Source organism: Ovis canadensis, chromosome 9 (assembly GCF_042477335.2).
Source record: "Ovis canadensis isolate MfBH-ARS-UI-01 breed Bighorn chromosome 9, ARS-UI_OviCan_v2, whole genome shotgun sequence".
Lineage (NCBI taxonomy): Eukaryota > Metazoa > Chordata > Mammalia > Artiodactyla > Bovidae > Ovis > Ovis canadensis.
The window spans coordinates 84,323,879-84,348,221 of NC_091253.1; the positions used below are offsets into that span (position 1 = coordinate 84,323,879).

General features: G+C 45.6%; 1 protein-coding gene across 2 annotated transcripts in view; it reads right to left on the bottom strand.

The window, feature by feature from the left end:
- BAALC (BAALC binder of MAP3K1 and KLF4) overlaps positions 1 to 6,789 on the bottom strand; it is a 92,105-nt gene extending 85,316 nt beyond the window's left edge. Inside the window, exon 1 of one of the 2 annotated variants that reach the window (XR_011259045.1) lies at positions 6,409 to 6,766. Coding sequence is in view for 1 of the 2 variants with exons in the window: in XM_069600419.1 (XP_069456520.1) it covers positions 6,409 to 6,568 (160 nt within the window). In the remaining variant the exon portion in view is untranslated. Of the gene's footprint in view, positions 1 to 6,408 lie in introns of both variants that reach the window. The other variant, XM_069600419.1, reaches the window with a different exon arrangement.
- Positions 6,790 to 24,343: the final 17,554 nt, after the last annotated feature.

The following is a 24,343-nucleotide window of genomic DNA, read 5'->3' on the forward strand; positions in this document are numbered from 1 at the left end:
GAGTTGGACATGACTAAAGTGACTTAACACACCATCTGTAACTAAATATTTTTTTGAACACAAGGAGAAAAAAGTTTTTTTTTTCCCCCTTGGCCTTTGGGCTTCCAAGCAACTCGAAGGCTCTTTTACATTTCCCCCAACCAAACTTTAAACATAACCCCTACAGAAGCTGCAACACACACCACATAAGCCTAGATTCAGGACCTTAAGGATGAAACCTAAATGGAGGCGTGTTTCCTTCTGTGTGCTTCTCTGCACTTTTTAAATTCTCTGAAGGAATATACACTGCATTTGAAACCGGGAAAAAAGATTATTCTTCCCAAAGACTGCTCCATCTGTAACAAGCCCAGCAGGTGAGTGGGATGCAGGTGATTCTCTGGGCAGCTCCGGCAGCCCTGCCCAGGGGCACTCAGCACCGGCAGGGGCGGCATCTGTGCCACAGGGCTGCGGGCATCACTTCAAGGACTCGCGTTCTCGCCTGGAGAATGCTGGCAGGAGGCTCCCACTCCAAGTGGTTCATATTTTCAAATAAGCCAAAGGCAGATGGGGTGGAGGAGGGCCCTAAATTTGTGCTCAGTAGTTAGCACTGCCCTGGATTTAGAAACAAGAGATCTGGATTCTAACCTGGGTGCTTCTATTTCCTGGATAGGTGACCCCACTCAATCTCTTTTATTATTTCTATTGTTATATTTTTTTAATGTTCTTCATAGTTGATTCACAATGTTGTGTTCAAACCATTCAGTCTCTTAAGCTCACTAAGCCTCAGTTTTTCCTCATCTAGTAGATGTTGATGGCAATGATGTATGAGGTTTAGAGTTATGAATACTAATGTCTCTTATTCATGTCTGACTCTTTGGGACCCCATAGACTGTAGCCCAGCAGGCTCCTCTGTCCATGGGATTCTCCAGGCAAAAATACTGGAATGGGTTGCCATCTCCTTTCCCAGGGAATACTAATATCCCCAAAGAAAAATGCTCACTTATAGTAGATGCTCAGTAAATGCTATTTGAATATAAATGACAAGGAAAGAGATGCAATCTCAGAAGGAAGTGTGAAGTAGTGACCACAGAAATCCTCTTGCTAGTTCCAAATGTTCAGTGTCTGGGCTCACAAGAACATTTCTATCAGTATTCTGTGGCTGTAACAAAGTACCACAAACTGGGGGGCTTAACAGAAATGTCTCGTCACAGTTCTGGAGGCTAGAAGTCTGAGACCAAGGTGTTGGCGGGGTTAATTTCTTCTGGGGGCTGTGACAGAGACTCTGCTTCATGCCTCTCCTGCAACTTCTGCTGGTTGGCTGGCCGTCTTTGGCCTTCCTTGCTTTCAGTGTCTGCCTTTGTCTTCACATGGCATTCTCTCTGGGCGTTTGTCTGTGTGCTCACGTTTCCCTTTGCATAAGGACACCAGTCACATTGGATTATAGCCTACTGTAATGACCTCATTTTAACATGATTACTTCTGTAAGAACTCTATCTCCTGAAAAGGTTACATTTTGGAAGAGAACATAGGCAAAACAGTCTCTGACACAAACCCATAAATTGTACCAATGTTTCCTTAGCGCAGTCTCCCAAGGCAATAGAAAAAAAAAAAATAAACGGGACCTAATCAAACTTATAAGCTTTTGCAGAGCAAAGGAAATCAAAACCAAAACAGAAAGACAACCTATGGACTGGGAGAAGATATTTGCAAGTGATGCAACCAACAAGTACTTAATTTGCAAAATATATTAACAGCTCATTAAATGCAATAATAAAAAACCAAACAACCCAATCAAAAAATGGGCATAAAAAGATATTTCTCCAAAGAAGACATTCAGATGGCTTGACAGGCACATGAAAAATGATCAACATCACTAATTATTAGACAAATGCAAATCAAAACCACAATGAGGTACCACCTCACACCAGTCAGAGGAGCCCTAATCAAAAAGCCTACAGATGACAAATGCTGCAGAGGGTGTGGAGAAAAATGAGCCTTCTTACACTGTTGGTGGGAATGTGAATTGGTATAGCCATTGTGAAGAACAGTATGTGTCGTGGTCTTTAACAGACCGGGACCTGGTGGACCAGAGTCGACAAAAAGAAAGAGAAAAACAGAGAGAGAGCAGTATCTCTGGGGTTACGTAGAAAACCAATAAACCCCACACACAGGACTTGTATTGCTCACGAAGGCACAGGGCGTCCTCTCAAGGAGGTCTTGAAAGCCGGGCGAGAAAGTGAGCTTGGCAGGTTTTCACGCTCCGACGAGAATGAAGACAGAAAGGCAGCGGGGGACCCAAGTCTCTAGTGGAGCTCCCAGGCTAATCCAAAAGATGGAGGTGGGAACAAGCCAATGTGACCGCTGGTCTCACCGGGCTGGACAAAGCGCCTGGAGAGCCTGGGGCAGGACGGGCGGCCACCCGGGAGACCAGGGTCGTGAGAGGTGAGATTCCCAGATGTTGATGAAAGGCCCGGGTTTGTTGCCACCTGTTTCTTGAAGTCATTTTTGCAAAACCACCCTTAAAACAAACAGGCTTGTGTTTGGCAAAGGGAGTGTAGAGAGGTGGGGAGGTTTTCTTACTATGCAACCCACCAGGTGGATGAGAACCTGAAAAGGAAGAGCGGGTAGAACTCTTGAGGAAAGGAAACATCAACTCTGCGGACTACAGGAAGGACGAAATGGACACAGAAACATTTTGGGAGATGTATTCATTCAAGAGAGATCGCTTGAGGTCCTACTGTGGCCAGGCCCAGTGTTAGGAGCAGGACTACAATGGCCAGTGGGAAGACCCCTTCCCTGTCATTCCTAAGAGTACAGGCCTTAATCAATAATCATTTGACTATCTTGTAATAACCTAAATGGAAAAGAATCTGAGAAAGGATATATATACACACACACATATATGTATTATATATTAGGTTGGCCAAAAAGTTCATTTGGGCTTTTCTGTACCATCTTACGAAAAACTTGAACAAACTTTTTGACCAACCAAACATATATATATAAAATCACTTTTCTGTACATTTAAAACTAATACAACACTGTAATTTAACTATACTCCAATTCTAAAAACTGTTTGAAAATATTACCAAGTGGTAACAGGTCTATAGGTCGAGCTGGTGGAGAGGGAGGCTTATCCACCACGCAGTCAGAGGTCAGTTCTCCACAGGTGCCCTCACTCAGGGAGGGGATCAGGGGTCATCAGCTGGGTGCGGCCTGCAGGGGCAGTCCTGTTTCTGAAGGGAGGTCTCCTGCAGGGCTCTGTGCACACGGGCCCCTCCCCAGGCAGAATGAATGACTCAGTTCTCTGCACTCCCCTAGCTCCCTCCCCTCCTGCTGTTCTAGACCGCCCTTGGAGGAGTCTGCTGCTGATGCTACTGCTAAGTCGCTTTAGTTGTGTCCAACTCTGTGTGACCCCATAGACAGCAGCCCACCAGGCTCCCCTGTCCCTGGGATTCTCCAGGCAAGAACACTGGGGCGGGGTGCCATTTCCTTCTCCAGTGCATGAAAGTGAAAAGTGAAAGTGAAGTTGCTCAGTGGTGTCCGACTCTTAGCTACCTCATGGACTGCAGCCTACCAGGCTCCTCTGTCCATGGGAGTTTCCAGACAACAGTACTGGAGTGGGGTGCCATTGAGGAGTCTAGGTTAAACTTATTCAGGGAAGCAAACATCAGCAACAAGAGATGTAAGGCAGAGAAAGCAGGAGGAAACTTAGGAAGACTGGACAGGAGGAGGGCAGGTTTAGATGAAGCGCCTACTCATTCAGAGGACCCCAGTGGGCGGCTTCACAGCGTGCTATGAGTCCACTCCCTGCACTCAGAACTCCTGAGGCTGGGGTGGCCAGAATAAAAAGTGGTTTCAATGGGATACTAAAAGAGAGTGACCAGGGGCCCAGAAAGAAAGGACTCTTGAGGCCTGAGGGAGCTAGGGGCAAGAAGTGTGAAGGGACTGGGAGGCTGTGCAGTCTGCCTTGAACAGAGACCCCCGCCAGCTCCAGAATTCTAGCCATGAAGCCATTAGTGGCGATTTTGTTGTTGTTTAGTCACTCAGTTGTGTCCAACTCTTTGCAACCCCACGGACTGTAGTCTGTCAGGCTCCTCTGTCCATGGGATTTCCCAGGCAAGAATACCAGAGTGGGTTGCCATTACCTTCTCCAGGGGATCTTCCCAACCCAGGAATTGAACCTGTCTTTCCTGAGCTATCAGGGAAGCCCAGTGATGTTTTTACAATCTGAATTATCCTAAATCCTGGTTTTCCTTTTGTCCCCCCATCAGAAAAGAGTTGATGGGAACAGGAAAATGTGGCGTCTGGCTTCTTACCACAACACAATCACTGTGGACCAGTGCAGTGCCCCCCAGAAGCCTGGAATTGAATTAACAGGTGGCACACGGGCAGAGGGTGGATAAGACTCCGGGAGCAGGAGGGAAGAAAAAAATAAAGAACGCTGGCTAATCGCCCAGGGTGACTGTAGCCCAGGGAATGCTTGGTTCCATGCTGACCTTCAGAAATGTTTCCTCTCCTCTGAGGCTGATGGAAATTTCTAGGGAATTGAAATGATCCTGCCCATCTAAAAGTCTTGCCAATTTTAGGGGGCTGTTCTGAGACAGCAGTTGAGCCATTCCTGTGAATGACTCAGGTCTTCAGGACCACTTGCCTGGCAGGGCTGTCCCACGTATGGCAGGGTACCACGAATGAGCGTGATTGCCCCAGATACCACCTGTTGCAGATCTCATGATGCATGACGGGACATGACTCAGGATGGCAGAGTAATAAATGAATAAGCATTGGAAACAAATTAATATGGACATATTTAGCCATCCCATAATAACTCTCCCACACTTGCACATGTGTACAGACACACATATACTTCCTGTCACCAAAGCAACCATTCCCTGAAGCTGTATTTTGTTCTTTTCCACATTAGATATTTTTAACCTTACTTCCTAGGAGTGTAGCTCTGGTCTTTGGAGTCTCTCCTGAGGAAGTACCTCAGTACACCTCCTTGGGACATGCTATAACATCTAACATGTTCCAGGTCAGTTTTGAAGGCTCATGTCTTACCCTCCTTCTGACATGGAATTCAGCCAACACACCATTTGAAAAGGCACTGAAAGCATCAGCAACACAAAATGACCATTACGATTGCTACTGTGAGTCAGAGGAATTAGAGACAAAGGCAGCGTTTGCCTTGCAGTTCTCCCAGACAATTCTCGCTTTAAAAAAAGGGGAGGGGGGAATCACAAAGTTCATCTGAAAAAGGAGCCAGCTTGGTTCCAAAAGATGGAGACAGAGTCTCGGGATTAAAAGGGACAGCTCTTATTTTGGAGGCAGGAATTTAGGACTAAGGATGGTTTAAGAGCAGTTGACATTTCTTTCCTCCTCCTTATAACATATGTTACTCTTCCAATTAACCTCATTTTCTATTTTAGATTTCAATATTTCAAAATGCAAGCAACACAAAGGGGTCAGGAAACAGTTAAAAGATTGTTATACAAATATTGATATGGCTTTTGACAACATCCATGTAATAAGCAGGGAAGTTTTTTCCTTTTAACATCACCAACGCGTTCATGATTAAAGGTCAGTCTGTGGCAACAGTTAATCTAATTTCATCTCTACGCTACAATCATTACTCTCTGCTTAAAAAAAAAAAAAATCTTATTTGTCACCGGTCCAAAAAGTTCTCTACATATCCTTCTGTCAGATTTCTGCCAGAGGGGGAATGGTACGAGGATTTAATTTACAGTAGTAATCCACTCTCATGCCCTGCCTGTTATTAAGCGTCGGGGCACGGTGGAGTGGAGAGGGAAGTCTTCACTAGGAAACAACTGCTTGTAAAGTAGCTTAAGTGCAGAACTGGTGATGGTGCGGCCGGCATTTATTATGCCCTGAACTAGGACTCTGGTTTTCAAAAACCCGAGACAGGAGAAAAGGTAGGAGCCACGAGGAAGACTGCACCCAGGTAATCTGGGTCAGTCTATACATCAACGGAGAGAGGGGTAAGAGGCCAGTGGATGGAGAGCCTCGGATGGGTGCACAGTGGCCAAATCCCGGCGGCGGCGCATCCCGAGGGCTGGAGGCGTGGGTGGGCTGCGGAGAAGGCGTGCGAGCCGGGCGCGCTGTCCTCCCGCCCCATCCGACCCTGCCAATGAGCGGGCACCGGCGGGGGCCCGGAGGTGCGGGGTTCCCCCGAGGCTCGGGGACTAACTCAGCTTCCCTGAGGGTCTCTGGGTGGCCCACCCCCTCCCTGGGCCTGGGCGGGTCAGTCACAAGGCAGGTCCCGTCTGTCTGTCTGCCTGCCTGTCTCCCGCCTCCCCCTCCCACCACCACCACCACCGCCGCCGCCGCCGTTCCGCACCGAACGCTGCGGGGGTCTGGGCTGGCCCTGGCGCCCCGCTGCCCCCGCCGCCCGGGGCCGGGCGCACTCACCCGCGTGCAGGCCGCCCGCCTCGGGGCCGCTGTCCGGGGCGGCGTTGCTGGGCGGCGCGTCCGAGTCGGTGTAGGTGAGCCAGGTGGACTCCGTCTCCCGAGTCCAGCTCTCGTAGTAGCGGGGCTCGATGGCATCCGCCCGGCTCCCGCCGCAGCCCATCGTCCCTCCCGCACTGCGGGCGCGCCCGGCAGCCGCTGGGTTTTTGGTTCCGGCGGCGGCTCAGCCCTGGCGGCGCAGCCCCGGCCCGCGAGGAGGCGGCAGCGGCGGCGGCGGCGGCGGCGGCATTGGGTCCCCGCGCCAGCCCTCCCGCCCGCGCCGCAGCCAGGCGCCCGCCGCCCCCTCCGCCGCGCCCACTCCCCGCGCCCCTCCTCTCCTCCTCCAAGGCCCTCCCCTTCCCCACCTCTCGGCCCCCTGCCGCCCCTCGCCCTCGCCGAGCTCCCTACCCGTCCCCGATTCAAACTCTCCCCCGCATCCTCCCTGGGGGCGCCCAGCCGACCGGGGGACTTAGGAGCGACGGCCTGGGAATGGGAGGGGGGCCAGGGGTGGATGTCCCTCCAGGGGTTCAGCCCCTCCAGCTGTGGTTATGGCTCCCAGGCTCTTGCGCAGCCATCCACTCCCCCTTATTTATTCCTTCATGCCTTCTTCCTCTCTCCTTCCCTCCCTCCCTCCCTTCCACATTTGTTCCACTCAAACATCCCGGGGAACCTTGCAAGGGACTCTCAAGCTTTCTGGCCACCTGTTTCTAAAGCAATGGAGCTGACGACCCAGAACCAGGAAAAGAAACTATTGCTGTTAAGAATGAAGGAAGAATCAGAGCCCCTGCCTCTCCTACTTGGTTTGGGAAGCAGGGAGTAGGGCCTTATAATTTCTGAGAGAGTTGGACCGGAGTCTGTGTCGCTAATACCCTTTCCAGTTCTGCGACTTTGAACTTTGGTCTCAAGAAAGCAAAAGAGCCTCAGGAACCTCAGGGAACTCGGAACAGTCCCTCTGGATCCTCTGTTAAGGCATGGCTGGCTTCCCTCCAAATCCATTAGTGGCCTTGATATTCCCAGGGTTCCTACCCCAACTGTCAGCCTTTCATTCCGTGGTGCACGCTCAACTCTGTGTGCTTGATGGGAGCACCCCTCGAGCTCAGACTTGGGTAAACCAAAGAATTCCCTTGTCCCAAAGGAACCAGAACACACTGGGAAAAGAAGGAAACTGCCTTAAGGAGACAGCTAAGAAAGAAGGGTTGAAAGAATAAATCCTCAATTTATTGAAGCTCTGGCAGAACTTCATAGTGTTGAATAAATATTGTTTTCATTCTTCCAAAAGTATACATATATTATTTTTTTAGTTGAAATATATCTGATGTACAGTAGGAGGTTAGTTTCAGGCGTACTACATAGTATTGGACATTGGCATCCATTATGAAATGATCACCATGGTAAGTCTAATAACCATCTGTCCCCATACAAAGTTATTAAATTATTATTGACCATATTCCTTGTGTTGTATATTACATCCTTGTGGCTCATTTATTATATCACTGAAGGTTTGTACCTCTTAATCCCTTTCATCTATCTCACCCACCTTCTCACCTGTCCATCTGGTGACCGTTCTTTTGTTCTCTGTATCTATGAGTCTGTTTTCAGCTTGTTTTGTTTGGCTTTTAGATTCCACATTTAAATAAGATCACACAGAATCTGTCTTCCTCTGACTTGGTTCAGTTGCCTCGATATTCTCTAGATCCACCCATATTGTTGCAAATGGCAACTTTTCATTTCTTCTTAAATGATTAATATTACATTGTCTATATACCAGATCTTCTTTATCCATCTTTCTGTTGATAGATGCTTACATTGCTTGTACATCTTGGCTATTGTAAATAATGCTGAAATGAACATAGGGGTGCAAATATCATTTATTTCTTTGTTTAGCTGCATCAGGTCTTCGTTGCAGCATGCAGGATCTTCATCGTGTCATGCAGTGTCTTTCGTTATGGCACACGGGCTCTCTAGTTGCAGTGTGTGTGCTTAGTTGCTCTGTGGCCTGTGGGACCTTAGCTCTTCCACCGGGGACTGAACCCTCATCTCCTGCATTGCAAGGCAGATTCTTAACCACTGGACCACCAGGGAAGTCCCCATATATCTTTTCAAATTAGTGTTTCTGTTTTCTTTCAGTAAATATCCAGAAGTAAAATTGCTGGATCATATGGTAGCTTCACTGTTACTTTTTTGAGGATCTCTATACTGTTTTCCATAGTGGTTGTACCAATTTACTTTCCCACTACCAGTTCATAAGTGTTCCCCTTTTCTCTGTGTCATCAACACTAATAATTAGTGATGTTGAGCATCTTTTCATGTGCATGTTGACCATCTGTGTGTCTTTTTTTTGAGAATTAAAAATAATTTTATTATAGTAAAATATATATATGTTTGTCACTTCATCCACTTAGTGTATGTCTTCTTTAGAAAAATGTCTGTTCAGATCCTCTGCCCATTTTATGTTGACTTGTATGTGTTCTCTGCATATTTTGCATATTAACCCTTTAATGGATAAATTGTTTGTAAACATCTTATCCCATTCAATAGGTTCTGGGAGGGATTGGGGGCTGGAGGAGAAGGGGGCGACCCAGGATGAGATGGCTGGATGGCATCATGGACTCGATGGACGTGAGTCTGAGTGAACTCCGGGAGATGGTGATGGACAGGGAGACCTAGCGTGCTGCGATTCATGGGGTCGCAAAGAGTCGGACACGACTGAATGACTGAACTGAACTGAACTGGCTGTGTAAAAGCTTTTAATTTTATGTAGTACTGTTTATTTTTGCTTTTGTTTCCCTTGTATGAGGAGACAGATCCAAAGAACTATTGCTAAGACCAGTGTCAAAGAGCATACTGCTTATGTTTTCGTCTAGGACTTTTATAGTTTCAGATTTTTAATTCATTTTTAATTTATTTTTCTGTATACAGTGAAAAAGTAGTCTAGTTTCATGCTGATGCATTAAGCTATTCAATTTTCCCAATACCATCTACTGAAGAAGCTGTCTTTTTCCCATTGTATTTTCCTGGCTTCTTTGTCATAGATTAATTAACCGTATAAGCATAGGTTTATTTCTGGGCTCTCTGTGCTGTTCCGCTTATCTATGGGTAAGTTTTATGTCAGTACCGTACTGTTTTGATTACAGTAGCTTTGCATTATAGTTTAAAATTAGGACTTGTGATACTTCCAGCTTTGTTCTTTCTCGAGATTGTCTTGTCTATTTGGGTCTTTTGCATTTCCATACAAATTTTAGGATTATAGCCCTATGCTAGCTCTGTGAAAAATGTCATTGGTATTTTGATAGGGATTGCATTGAATCTGTAGATTGTCTTGCAGAGTATGATCATTTTAACAACATTAATATTTCCAAAGACATGAGTGTGGTATATCTTTTCATTTGTTCATGACATTTCAATTTTTTTGATCAATATCTTACAGTTCTCCAAGTCTTTTATCTCTTTGATTAGAATCATTCCTAAATATTTTATTCTTTTTGATGCAATTGTAAATGGAATTTTTTCCCTAATGTCTTTTTCTGAAAGCCCACTTTTAGTGAGTAGAAATAAAGCAGATTTCTGTATAATAATTTTGCATCCTGCAACTTTACTGAATTCATTTAGTAATTCTAATAGTTTTTTGTGGTATTTTTAGGATTTTCTATATGTATTATATCATCTGCAAACAATGAAAGTTTTACTTCTTCCTTTCTGATTTCAATCCCTTTTATTTCTTTTTATTGCCTAATTACTGTGGCTAGGACTTCCACCTCTGTGTGAAATAAAATTGGTGAGAATGGGCATCCTTGTCTTATTGCCGATCTTAGAGGAAATGGTTTCAACTTTTCAACACTGAGTATGATATTAGCTGTGGGTTTGTCATATATGGCCTTTATTATATTGAGGTATCTTTCCTCATTCAACATATATTATTAAATACCTATTATGACAAAACACTGCCAGTAGATATAATACCCATCTAATACATTTTATTATCAATTGTATATATACTATAATGTGTACTGTTTAATATATCTTATGAAGTATACAGAATATAGGTATAGTATTCATTATATACTATATAACATATAGAATGTAGGCTAAGTTACATTGTCTGTAGCATTCAGTATGTATTAACAGCATCCAGTTCAGGGCAAGTTCAGGGCATTCCTGGAACATAGTAGAAATGAATAATGTGGGCTAAAGAAGATCTAGTTTAGGGCAGAGCTCTTAGATGTCCCTCTGGCAGGTTCTAATCAGAACCCATAATGCAGAAGTGAGCAAAGACTCCCTGAGCCAAGATCAGGGACTCCTCCTCATGCTGAGTCCAGAGCCTGCGAAATCCAAGGGCCCAGGCTGGCCCTTCCCCTGAAGGGTTTGCAGGGGAAGACACCTTTTAAGACACCCTGGCACTGTCTTCAATCTGGTTTCAGCGGTGAGAGGCAGAAGAGGTGCAGTTATCTAGGATGCGGAGGTTTCCCCAGCCCATTGAAATTCAGATGCCCTGTGCCTTTTTTCTTAACCTTAAGATTGTAAGAAGAATGAGCCCTCTGGAACAGAGAATTCTCAACATCTCTAACAGAATATCTGCTTCCATCAGTTCTAGCGTGAAGTGGCTCCTTTAATAACCAACTACTTTGTAAAAGTCACCACCCAAAGAGCCGTCCAAACAGAAAGAGTGTCTGAGCTGGGAAGGTGCCAGGGAGTTCTAGAAAAATATAAAAGGCCCCCAGAGCTGGAGCACTGTGAGCCAAGGAAATGAGGTGAACATGAGAGGAGGTGGAGGAGTGGGCTGGACCAGCTCGGGCATGGAAACAACCAGAGAGAGAGATTTGGACTTCATCTTAAAAGCGATGGGAAATGTTGGAAAGCTTGAAGCCATACACTGTTAACATCAGATCTGTGATTGTGAACTCTCACTCTGGAGGAAGGTGGAGAATACGTGGCAAAGACGCCGGAGTGGGTCCTGCGAAAGCATTAAGAGGCTCTTAGAGACAATGATGTTGGAGTATGGAAGGAGTGGGGTGGACAGGTTTGCCAGTTGCTGAGAATAGGAATCCTGGAGGTGAACTAAGATTGTATCAGCATGGAGAGGTCTGGAAATGGCAGATAGATGAGGAATACTGTTTCAGTTGAATTTGTGATGCCTCTATGACTTGAGTTCACATAGGTAAAGCACTTGACTTAGTTGCTAGAATGTAGTGACAGTGACTTTGTAGGTGATGTGTGTGTGTGCATGCGTGTGTGTGCTCAGTCATGTCCAACTCTTTGCGACCCCATGGGCTGTAGCCCGCCAGGCTCCTCTGTCCATGGGGATTCTCCAGGCAAGAACACTGGAGTGGGCTGCCATTCCCTCCTCCAGGGGATCTTCCCAACCCAGACCTGTGTCTCTTGTGTCTCCTGCATGGGCAGATTATTTACCGACTGCGCCACCTGGGAAGATGGTTATAAGTGCTGGTTTTTCTTATCACCTGGCTCCAAGTTTAGAACTCAGGAGAGAGATCTTGGCTAGAGAAATGAATTTAGGAGGTATCAGTATATTAAATATATCTGAAGAAATGTCTTCCCCAAATATCTTGGCCTTCTCTGTTCTTGTTTTTTAGTAACTTCCTCAGCTCCTGCCTCCTGCTCCCTGTCCCTTAAAGCTCAATCTCTTATGTCCCCAGTCTTCCTCTCTTTCTTATGAAAAGCAACTTAACTCTGTTCCAGCATCTGACTTCATGTTTGATACTTCAGCCACAACTTAATAATTTCTTCAGGCATCTCAAAAACTTGAAGGATGAAAATATTGTCCACACCTAGCTTTGAAAAATCCTCTATTACTAGGCTGTGGAGGGTAATAAATAACAATCCATTTTTCTTGACACATATTCACATTCTAAATAAGGTATCTAATATGTGTACCAGTTGGAAATAGGGCCTGCTGACATTTTGCCAGCGACAGGAGATAGGAATGGAAACCTGCATGAACCAGCATTGTGTTTATGACTGACTCCAGCGATGTTTCAGCATCCCATGTGAATTAGCACCTCAAAAGTTACTCTACCAGCCCAGCTTCCTGAGGCTCTTAGAGGAGGAGAATATTGCTGAGCTGGAGTGGTGAGTGTGGAAAGACACAGGAATATGGGGTCATCAGAGCCAGATTAGGGAGCAGTGGCAGTGAAACTGTGATCTTGTTGACTTCGAGCTGCCCAGATGACATCTGTAGGAAGATGTCAAACTGGCAGTAGATAAATATAAAGCTGGAGCCCAGAAGAAAGTTCTGGATGGGGACCACGGGAGTTAGTGAGAGCCCAGGGGGAGACTACGGGAAGGGAAGGCTGGGAATGAGCGCAGAGGATGTTCAACATTTGCAGGGTGAATAGAGGGAAGGAGCCAGGAAGGGAAATCGAGGGGAAATCATCAGAGGAGAGTGGCACATAAGAGATTTTGAGAGAGGAGACCTCTCCAACAGTGCACCTATACAATGCAGATTGCATCCACATGGGGACCGAGAAGTGGACCACGGGATCTAACATCAAGGAGGTCCAGTTCATTGGAATACTGGCAGTGGAAGCCAAACTGACTCAGGTCAAGAGTAAAGGAGGGGTGAAGAATGAGGCAGCAATGTAGCAGCTGGAGGGAAAGTCCACATCCGAACTTTTGTTTTAATAGAAGAAACTAGAGAATGTTCAATCTTGAATATTCACTGGAGGGATTGATGCTGAAGCTGAAGCTCCAATACTTGGGCTACCTAATGTGAAGAGCCGACTCATTGGAAAAGATTCAGGGCAGGAGGAGAAGAGGGTAACAGAGGATGGGATGGTTGAATGGCATCACTGACTCAATGGACATGAGTCTGAGCAAACTCCAGGGGATGGTGAAAGACAGGGAATCCTGGTGTGCTGCAGTCCATGGGGTCGCCAAGAGTTGGACATGGCTGAGCAACTGAATAACAACAACAAAAGCATGTGTTTATGGCTCGAGAAGGAGGCGAGAACACTGAAATCTGGGGATAAAGAGGGAGAGAGCCACAGCAGTGGGATGCGATTGGCTCCCGTGGGAGGAGGGCACCCCTACCTGCACTGTTGTAACAGGAATGCATGAGGAGGGCTGAGAGGATTCCAGGTTAGAACTAGGATGTTGAGGGTTCTCCAAAGGGATGGGTTTTATTTTCTCTGTGAAACAAGAAACACAGTTAGTCACTGAGAGTGAAGTAAAGAAGCGTTTCAGAGATTGGGAAAAACACAGAAGGATTCCATCATTATTTTAGAGACTGGGAGACTGAGCTGTGCATTTTGGGGGACCAGTCTTCAGCTCAGTTGAGGCTGCTGACTCCATCCTGCTGATTGTGGAGATTCCTCGGCAGAGTTCAGCCACTGGGGTGCAAGTTCCAGATGAATGAGGGCTCAGGCAAGGCTGGGGAAGGTAAGAGGGACAGACAGCCTGGGAAGTGACTGAAATAGTGGTGCATGGAACCCACTGGATGGGAGGGAGCTGATGGGGGAGGAGGAGGCCCCCCAGTGGCCAAGGAGCACTCATTGTAGGGGCTTTAGTGGCCAGTTGGGAGAAGTGGGGGTGATGGCAGAGAAAGCAGAGGGACTTTGAAACCCCATGTGGAACGAATCCTAAAAAGTGCTGAGATTGGACAACTGCCCACTCAAAACCTGTGAACAGGCTTGTGGGGCCTGGGTAAGAGTGCAAATGGAAACCGTCGTACCATATATCTACTTTCTAAAGGTTGATTAAAAAAAAGTTAGCACACTTAGGGAAAATATGTTCTCTTATCTCAACAGATTATCTTCATAACAACCTGAAAGGCCAGGTTCTAAGGTAGGATTCTCTGTGTCTTTGGAGATCTATGCTGAACATGGCAGAGTGGGCTGAGCTGCCCGGTCTGGGACTCCTCATCCTGCCCCCATGTCAGTCTTGCTCTGCAACAGTCCTTATGGACACATGTCCCTGTGAACCCGCAAGTCCGTGTTCCATTTATGCTCTCCTCCTCCAAATCAATGCCCTTGGCCCCTCCTCTGGCTGAGGAATCTGTAGCTGGGGGCTGAAATCTGCCTCGAAGGAGCTTGCTTTCAATGCAAGCTCTGGAAATAGGGTCAGGGCTTTGCAGGGATTACAAGTTCCTGGGTACCCAGCAGGGAGGTTAGAAGGGAGGAGTTGGGGCCCAGACTCCAGGTGGATGAAGCCCATGGCCCCTGGATTCCTTACCCTCAGAGAGGACCAGAGTAGGGCCTCTAGAACAGAAGCCAGGAGCACAGGGTCCCTCTTGCCAGATGCTGTCCAGTGATTTGAATGGAATTGTGAACACTTCCAGGAAACAGGAGCTAGTTGTAAAGTTCTTGGGTTGAATGTGGTCACTGACTGCAGGCATATTCCTGAACATCTATGTATATTTTAAGCTTCTCAAGGATAAGAGCGTTATCTCATTTGGCTTAGAATCCTTAAGAAAGAATAATGGCTTCAGAGAGTCGATGCTCATCAAATATTTGCTTAATGAATGAATTGCCTGTTAGTGACAAGAGGCAGTGTGGGGATGTGGTCAAGAATATGAATTCTAGAGCCCAACTCTCTGAGTTTGGAACTTGACTCTGCCACTTACAACTAGATAGCCTTGGACAAGTTGCTATCACTTGTGCCTCAGTTTCCTTATCTGTAAGTGGGGATAATGAATTGTGTGAGTAGATGTAAAGGCTTGGAAGAGTGCCTGGGACACAGGAAACACTCGATCAATGCAGGTATCTTTGCACTTAGGGGAAAGCAGCAACAATAGCATCTCTCTCCCTTACTGAGCAAATCTCTGAAATTATGTGTTTTCACATGAGATAATGTCTGTTAATTTGGGGGGTTTTGTTTAATATTTGTTTATGAAGGGTTAATAGCAGAGATGTGCCTGCAAACGGGCCTATCTGCTAGGGCTGGACATCCTTGCAAATGAGGCGTTCTGCCAAAGAGTCTGGACACAGTCTTGAGTTTAATGGTCCCTTGCAAACGAGGGAGCATTCCCTTCTTGTGATAAAGAAGGAATAGAGGGCTTTGTACAGACTTTACAGTAGACTAGGATTTTACTCCCCTTTGCTATACGATAACATGTATGCACCTGTGCTGTGCTGAAAAGGCTTATTCATGCAGTCTGGAATTCTGCCTAGGGGGCTTTTATAATAAACGGCAATTAGTTTTTTACCCAGTTCTGTTCCTCCGGCCGGAGTGTGCGTGTCGTCTGTCTCTTGTGTGTCTTGTTCTGTGTCATTTCACTCGTAATCCCCAACAGTTTATTTGGCTGAGCCAGATCTTAGTTGCAGCATGTGAGACGTTCGCTCTTCGTCTCGGCATTTAGGATTTTTAGCTGCAGCATGTCGGATCTAGTTTCCTGACCAGGGAACCCAGGTCCCCTGCATTGGGAGCATGGAGCCTTAATCACTGGCCACTAGGGAAGCCCCCCATTATCTGTAATTTGCTTAGCACACAACAGAAGCTTGGTAAATGGTAGCCTTTTTTCTTTCCCTTTATGATGTTACTGGGGCTTCCCAGGTGGCGCTAGTGGTAAAGAACCCACCTGCCAATGCAGGAGAGCTAAGAGATTCGAGTTCGATTTCTGGATCAGGAATATCCCCTGGAGAATAAGGGCATGGCAACCCACTCCAGTACTCTTGCCTGGAGAATCTCATGAACAGAGGAGCCTCGCGGGCTACACACAGTCCATAGGGTCGCAGAGATGTGGACACAACTGAAGTGCCCCTGCTCCTCCATGCTCTTTTAATTACAGCTTTCCAGTTGGTATTGAATTTTCTCCCAAAACTTCAAGAATAACTAATAAATTAAATGTGACTTATGGAAAGTGTAATAAATTATGTTAAACCCTCTGTTCAGAATCTGGAACTCAACTGCCATGAATTAGCCATCTTTTTCCATCAAGTTTGAAAACAACAACCTCAAAAATGAATTATTTTTAAGTGGGTATGATTGCAACAGGGAAATGGAAAGCCTTAGCCAAAGTCACCCAGATCAGTGAAGTCAATTATGCCTTTAAAAAAGTTTTGCTGCATTTTCACAGAAAAAAATAATCTTACATGAGTTAACCAAATCATGTTCTGACCAAATCCTCAATTTTCAAAAAAATTTCAAAATGTGTTTATATAAGCTTTACTCCATTTGTCCTGATCTTTTTGCCACAAGAAGAGCAATGCCATTCTGGAGACGTCTGCACTAAATAAGCAAAGTACTTTACCAGGGTGTGAGCATCAAGAGAAAAGTGATGGAAGCAAAGCAGGCTACCCACTGACGCAAAGCGCAACTAATGCAGAGAGGCAAACACTGCAAGCCACTGACATCCAGCTGTGGGTTACAGACGTTGCCTACTGTATACGTAAATAAAGGACGTTGCAGCCATCTAGCCATCATCCACTGCAGCCACAAACTGTGCACCCAGAGGGGATTTAGGACTGAGGAAAGCAGGGTACTGGCCCCAGATAGTTAAGATGCATAGCAAAGGCGTGATTCCAGTGAGTTCAAACTCTTACATCTGCCCATATATAGAAGAGCACTAAATTCATTAACTTGAGATGCCTGGTTTTCTTTAATTAACAGTAATCTTTTGATATTCCTACTACCTTGTTTTTGTTGCAAAAATCCCTACATATCCTGGCCTCTACCTTACCTTTTCAGAGCAGTCCCTCAGAGCTATCTGAGGGGCTGTCTTCTGGGCCTAAGTCCTCTGTTTTGTGCACCAAAAGAAACACATAATTCTCAACTTTAAGGCTGTGCTTTTTTTTTTTTCAATTGACAGCCATCTCCACTAAAGGGTCAAGTGACCAGTCTGTCATGAGTAGATAGAGGAGTCAATTCCTGTGCTATGCCCTCCTCCAACTTTCAGCTTTCAATTAGAATAACAAGGTAAGAATACAATTATTTATATGTGTGTGTGATAAGAACACACCCCCAATAAAGTTTTCTTTTAAAAATGCAAAAAAAAATATCCACTTTTGCTGAGTGTTACATCATTTGTTACATGATGGGATTCTCAAAATAAAGTCTCTAAGACCTCTTGTGGTGGATACTGCCTCCCACACACACTCATTTCTATGGAAACCAGAGCAGAGAGCTTGAGGACCCAAATCCATTCTACCTCCAGGTCATATTTCGAGCCCAGTATCACAAGGCTCTGGCCCACTGTGATGAGTCAAGGAAAGGAGACCTTTCGGGAGGCAGACAGCATCCAGGGCAAACCTCCCACCAGGATCAGTCATCTGAAAATGAGTAAAGATAGATTCATTGCCTTAGAAGTTTCCATTTTTCCAAGTGAAAAAGTAATATAGATGAACAGCAGTAGCAGCAGTAATTCTGGCCTCCAGGTGCAGACCCCAGGTCAGTCTCTTGGGCACCCTTTACTAGCACCCCACTGCTCCAGAGTGAGTGGAACAAACCAGAACGCTGGTCCCTGCCCTCCCTCGAGGGGATGTTAAAGCATTCCACTGAGCACACCTCCCAATCCCCAGTCTTGGCTGGCTGACACATCCTCATTCTACAAATTGTAATTGTGTTCTAAAGTAAGAGAGCTCAAGATTAGTATCCCAAAGCACAAAATCTGAGTCCATTCCCTGCATCTGGGTGAATAATCAGCAAGTGTCATTTGACCATTTGACATGGGCCAGTTCATGCATCTCTCACCATTGAAGAATGACTTCATGCCCTGGGGGAAAGGCGCAGCGCACCTGGAATTCAGGTGATGCAGATGATGGGGAAAACATGACAACTAGAGTGGAAACAAGAAAGGGAAACTGAAATGTTGAAATGGCAAAAGGAGACGTGAGCTTTTGACTTGGTTGAAGAGGCTAGAAAAGGTGGAAGAGAGAATTTGGGGGGGGGAAGAAAGCAATTAAATATGGTACCACAAAACATTTATACAGGCAATGAAATGTGAAGTAAAACACTATTAATTTTCCCTCCACTAATCTTTAAACCAAATAATTCTCATGAGAAGAAAGGTCTGCTCCTTTAGGTTAATTCTAAAGAAATTTAGCAAGTTCTTTTAATATCTTCAGAAGCTCTCTCAGTGCCTGGATTAATGTCTGTGGCACTTTGCTGCTGCTGCTGCTAAATCACTTCAGTCGTGTCCAACTCTGTGTGACCACATAGATGGCAGCCCACCAGGCTCCCCCGTCCCTGGGATTCTCCAGGCAAGTACACTGGAGTGGGTTGCCATTTCCTTCTCCAGTGCATGAAAGTGAAAAGTGAAAGTGAAGTCACTCAGTCGTGTCCGACTCTTCGCAACCCCATGAACTGTAGCCTACCAGGCTCCTCAGTCCATGGGATTTTCCAGGCAAGAGTACTGGAGTGGGGTGCCTTCGCCTCCTCCGTGTGGCACTTTATTATATCCCAAATAAAAACATGAGACAAAGCCATTACGGGTATTTCCAAGCTTCTGATTTCATTACACTTCCTTTCTGTATAGTACCGCTTGTTGATCAGATGTAAGGAATAACCAGCTTGTTCTCTCACAAAGGAATATGAGATACATCCTTCTGGAAATGGCCTGGAGAGGAAAATCTGGTGATGATGCAGTGGGCAGGTGATCTTTTTAATTGTCAGAACAACTTCAAATTGTAGATCGTGAGAGTTTGAAAGGAGGGGTACTCATTTCGAGATGAGAATAGATCCAGAGAGGCATATTCACACAGAACTAATTCCAAAGAGAATTTTGAAAACCCAGAGAAGGTTTTGATTAAGTATCCACCTAGCATTACATATTCTTAAGGACCTTTAGAGTCATCATTATCTATGTCTTCTAACATTGTAGTGGCTGAATTAATAATTGTCCTCTGCACTTCCTCTTCATCTCGAATGAGGAAAGGTTGAGTAATTCATCAAAGGTTACTCTAAATGTCAGGGAGAGAAAGATTAGATCCTGGACATTTTAGTCAAGACACACAGAGTCTTAATTCTCTTTAGAAGAAGGGAAGGACAGAATGCAGCTTCTTCCTGAGTTTGGAGAAAGAACATTTTTTATGGATTTGAATAGTGCTTTCTATGGTGTTTATTCAGATAAATGGTCCCATTTCCATGCATCAGCTCTCTCTAAGTGTGCCTTCACCTTGAACCCATGAAAGTTTTGACAGCATATTAATCTCAAGAGTGTTTTGAATCTTGGCAGACACCTTTAAGAACATAATCTGGTGAAAAGAGAAGAATTGAAATAGAGGGAATACATTGTGGCTGAGGCTTTTGAACAAAGGTTGCTAGTTTACAATGCTGGGAGCCCAGAGCGCGGGGCTTGGATTTCTAAGGCAAAGCTCAAGATGTAGAACAGAATGTTTTCCTCAGCTCTGATCGTGACCCATGAAGGCAACTCGGTTCCTGGGGCTCTCCAAGGTTCTCAGAAATGTTCACGTTGTACACAGTAGACCAGATCATTGAGATTCTTTCTCTGAAAGAAAAGAAAGCACTTTCAGACCATTTTTGTTTGCTATTTGTTTAATCATGCTACAGTTGACCTGGACTTCTGATCACTAAAGAGATCTGCTGTTTCTTATTCATTTCCCTTTGCAAAGACTTGCCTGCCTATTCAGTCAAAGCAAATTAAAAAATGAGTTCCAGGCAAGCGAAAAAAATACAAATTGATTTCCATATATATTACACTGCTCCTTCAGGCAGGGCAGGCCGTTAACTAGACCTATACATAAACTTAGACCACACGACAGCAGGGCCCAGGGCAGCAGACGCTGACTTCTGTTCATCATTTCCCCGGTGAGGAACAAAGGATCACAGTCATTTACACTGCCCATGCCATTTTGGTGGCAGCTGTTTTGTTTGATGCCTTTGTCAGATAAAGTATAGATCCAGAAGAGAGAGGGGGTGAGACCCCAGAAGTCAGGTCATCTCTCAATTCAGTCCCCATAACAGTAATGTGAAAATGAGGCTCAGTTTGCTTTCTGCTAGTCTTCAGCAGCAGAAAAATAATTGCCTTATCCTAAATGAAAAACATGACTTCCTGATTATAGTAAATAGGGGAAGGGGAAAAAAAAGAGCAGGCAGAGAATCAGGTCTTTCATTTGTAGTAATCTGGAGAAAGCATTGTCTCCCCAGAGAGCTGGCAGCTCTGGAGCTGATGGAAAAGAAGCCGAGGCAGTCCACCGGGTGTTTTGAAGGCGGAGGTTGTTCAGAAGCTTGAAGCTCCTGGTGCACAGCCAGTTGAGGGCGGCGGGGCTTCATCTGGCTTTGCCTGTACTGTGCTTGTGGTTGGTAGCTCAATCGTGTCCAACTCTGCAACCCCATGGACTGTAATCTGCCAGGCTCCTGTATCCACGCGGATTCTCCAGGCAAGAACACAGGAGTGGGTTGCCACTCCCTTCTCCAGAAGATCTTACTGACCCAGGGATCAAACCTGGATCTCCTGCATTGCAGGTTCTTTACTGTCTGAGTCACCAGGGAAGCCCAAATCATGTCATCTTTTTAATGGCCGCAGAGTATTCCAACCACGGTTCATTCATTCCCCTGCTGATGGACACACTAGGGACATTGTCCAAGTATCTACAATGAACATCCTTGGACACATGAGTTTCCTTGAGCCCTGCATCAGCTGGGGGGTAGGTAAACCAAGGATTTAGAAGGTTTTGTGCATTCTCCCCTCAAGAAGACCTGTGTTTGGCTCTGATACTTACTACCTGAGACCATAGGCACCTTTCTGTGTCTTAGTCTCATCTCTGACATGGAAAAGCATGGGACCTGCCTCACAGTAGGAGAAGGGAATGGTGCATGCAGAGTTCTGAACATAAGTCCTAACATATAGCAAGTCTTCAATAGGTGGCAGCTATGATTTTAATCTTTAAACATGTTTTATTCTTATCATTGTTATTCCTTGACTGACTGGGACCACTGGGTCTTCTTTCTGTCCTGCTGTTCACATTGCTGCCCGGATCTGCTCTTTTGCAATGTCCTTAAAGCCCTGGAATCCAGAAAGCAGACAAAGAGTGGGGACAAGCTAACAGAGGCCCTTCTCCCTTTCTTTGCATTTCCACCTCTGGCCAGAGAGGCAGAAAGCTCACAGATAAGACCAGATTTCTACACAGATACAGCTGCCTTTTGCACCCAAAGGTGGCCATGGAAACATACCAGGCCCACTGGAGGGCATCCATCCCCACAAGAAGACCTTTCTGATGGATGGTGGATCAGATGGCCCTGGGGTGCACATAGTTGGCTTCCAGGCTAGAACAGGTATACTCAGGGGAGCGGCAATCCTCCAGCTCCTGTGACTAATGATGGCCTCCCTGGTGGCTCAGATGCAAAGAATCCACCTGCAATGCAGAACACCCAGGTTCTACCCCTGGGTCAGGAAGATCCCTTGGAGAAGAGAATGGCAACCCACTCCAGTATTCTTGCCTGGAGAATTCCATGGACATAGGCTATAATCCATGGGGTGGGTAAAGAGTCAGACATGAGTAAGCAACTAACACTTTCACTTTCACTCTCTGTATGTCCCAATCTCTGTATAATAAGCACTTTGAACGTGGATTAGCTCATTTACTCCTCATAGCAACGCTAAGAGGTAGGTGCCATTAAAAGCCCCAATGTCACGATGAGAACCCTGAAACCTAGAGAGGTCAAGTCTTAATCAGTGTCAACCATAGCACCAAAGCTGAGATTTAAACCCAGGCCTTTATGACACCCAAGTCCACACACACATTGATCACCATGCTGATTTCCCATCTAGGAGCTGTTCTCCTGGGCTGGTGACCCACAAACGTCTAAGTAGCTGCTCATGTCACAGCCCTGAGTGAAGCACCTGCAAGGTCTTCTCCAAGGGCAATCCCATTGTGGGAAAACTACGCGTGCTCTCCTGTTGTCCACGGGAGAAAAATGAAGATTAATAAAGACCTTGGGAGAAATTTTCCAATTCCAAGCAGTGTCTACTCTGTGAGTAATCCTATTTGAAATGGAGCAAAATAGAACAGTTACTGGAAATAAGGTGAAAAATACTCCCTCCACAGTTTAGAACTCCCTCATAAACAACCATATGAGCAAACCCAGGAACAAGCCACAAATATGAGAGCAGTAATTTGATTTTGTTTATTATCTGTGTTGCATAGGGTGTTATCCTGGCAGCACTGGGGAGAAACAAGCTAGTAGAAATTATGTGTGGGCTGGTAGAACGTTTGAATTATCTGCATTATTGATTTTACCTCCTGATAGATTCTCTCAGAAGGCTGAATGAATTGATGTGAATTTCAGGTTCTCAGCTACCAGTAAGCAGCTCACTGAAGAATCAGAGAATTGCTGCAGCACACAGGCCAGGCAGCAGGTGGTTTCACACTTATCAAAGCACCTCAAATAAGAACAGAAATTTAGGCTTTTTTTAAAGTGTATTTACTAATACCCCCATACAGAAAGAACAGTGCATTTTTTTTGGCCCCTAAAATGTAGGCAGACATTTTAGGGGGAAAAGGCAGGACCTGGAATGATTGCAGAATGTTTGAAAAGTAGGTAATGGTGGTGGGGAACAGGGTACAGCAAAATTGTCAGAATATATCTAACCTATTGGACATAGGCTCAGGTGGGCTCTATTTGCTTGAAAGGCTGAGAAGCCTCTTGGGAGGAGGATTTAGGGCAAGTGTGGATGTGTGCTTTGTCACTCAGTCATGTCTGACTCTTTGGGACCCCATGGACCGTAGCTCCTCTGTTCATGGAATTTTCCAGGCAAGAACCTGGAATGAGGTGCCATTTTTTCCTTCAAGAGATCTTCCCAACTCAGGGATTGAACCCTCATCTCCTGTATCTCCTGCATTGGCAGGGGGATTCTTTACCACTGAGCCACCAGAGAAACCCTTTATTTCATTTTCAGCTGTTTGTTTATATTGGAACATAGCCGATTAACAATGTTGTGACAATTTCAGGTGGACAGCAAAGGGACTCAGCCATACACATATGTATGTCCATTCTCCCCCAAATTCCCCTCCCATCCAGGCTGCTACATAACATTGAACAGAGTTCCCTGTGCTATACAGGAGGTCCTTGCTGATTTTCCATTATAAACGTAGAAGTACGTATGTGAATGTATTCAGTGTTGACTAAGGCTACTGAGACGTTGTGTAATCAAGGGTGAAAGACAGCTCACTTCATTTGAGAACGTGAAGGTCACTGGTGAACTTGGTCTGAGTGAAGGGGTGGACTCAGAGCCGTAGAGAGAGGGTTAATGAGCAAGAGAACACAGGCATCTCGTTTTCCTCCTGGAAACCCACAAAAACAATGATAAAGTGATTGTGTTTAACATAAACCCATAGGGATGGTGAGTAGGGGACAGAATAAAATAACCACAAAAATTTGAGAGCTGGAAACCATTTAGATAAGTTTTAACTGATTGAGCAGACTGAAGAAAGCTGACTTTGAAGCCAGCAGTGGAAAAACTTAAAACCAACACAGTTTACATCTTCAAAGTCTGAGGAAGTGGTGGCACCAGGAAACTTAAAAAGTGGGGGTAAGGCAAAGGGGCTAGGAACTAGCATTAAAACAAGGAGAATTGGTTGAAAGCTGTTGAAAAAGTAGGGCTTCCCAGGTGGCTCGGTGGCAAAGAATCCACCAACAAGTGCAGTAGACACAGGACACGTGGGTTTGATCCCTGGGTTGAGAAGATCCCCTGAAGAAGGAAATGGCTACGCATTCCAGTATTCTTGCCTAGAGAATCCCATGGACAGAGGAGCCTGGCGGGCTCCAGTCCACGGGGTTGCAAAGAGTCAGACATGACCGAGCATGCACGCACCTGTGGAGCAGTGTCAGGCAACCTCATCCAAATCCTACCTCCACCTCTTACCTGTTCCGGGCCTCAGGCATTAGAATTCTCAGTTGAAAAAGGAATTATATCTGCAGGGTCACCACCGTACCCTGAACAGCCTTTGAACTGCTGCAGAAGGAGGATTCCAAGGGAACAAGGTCCCTG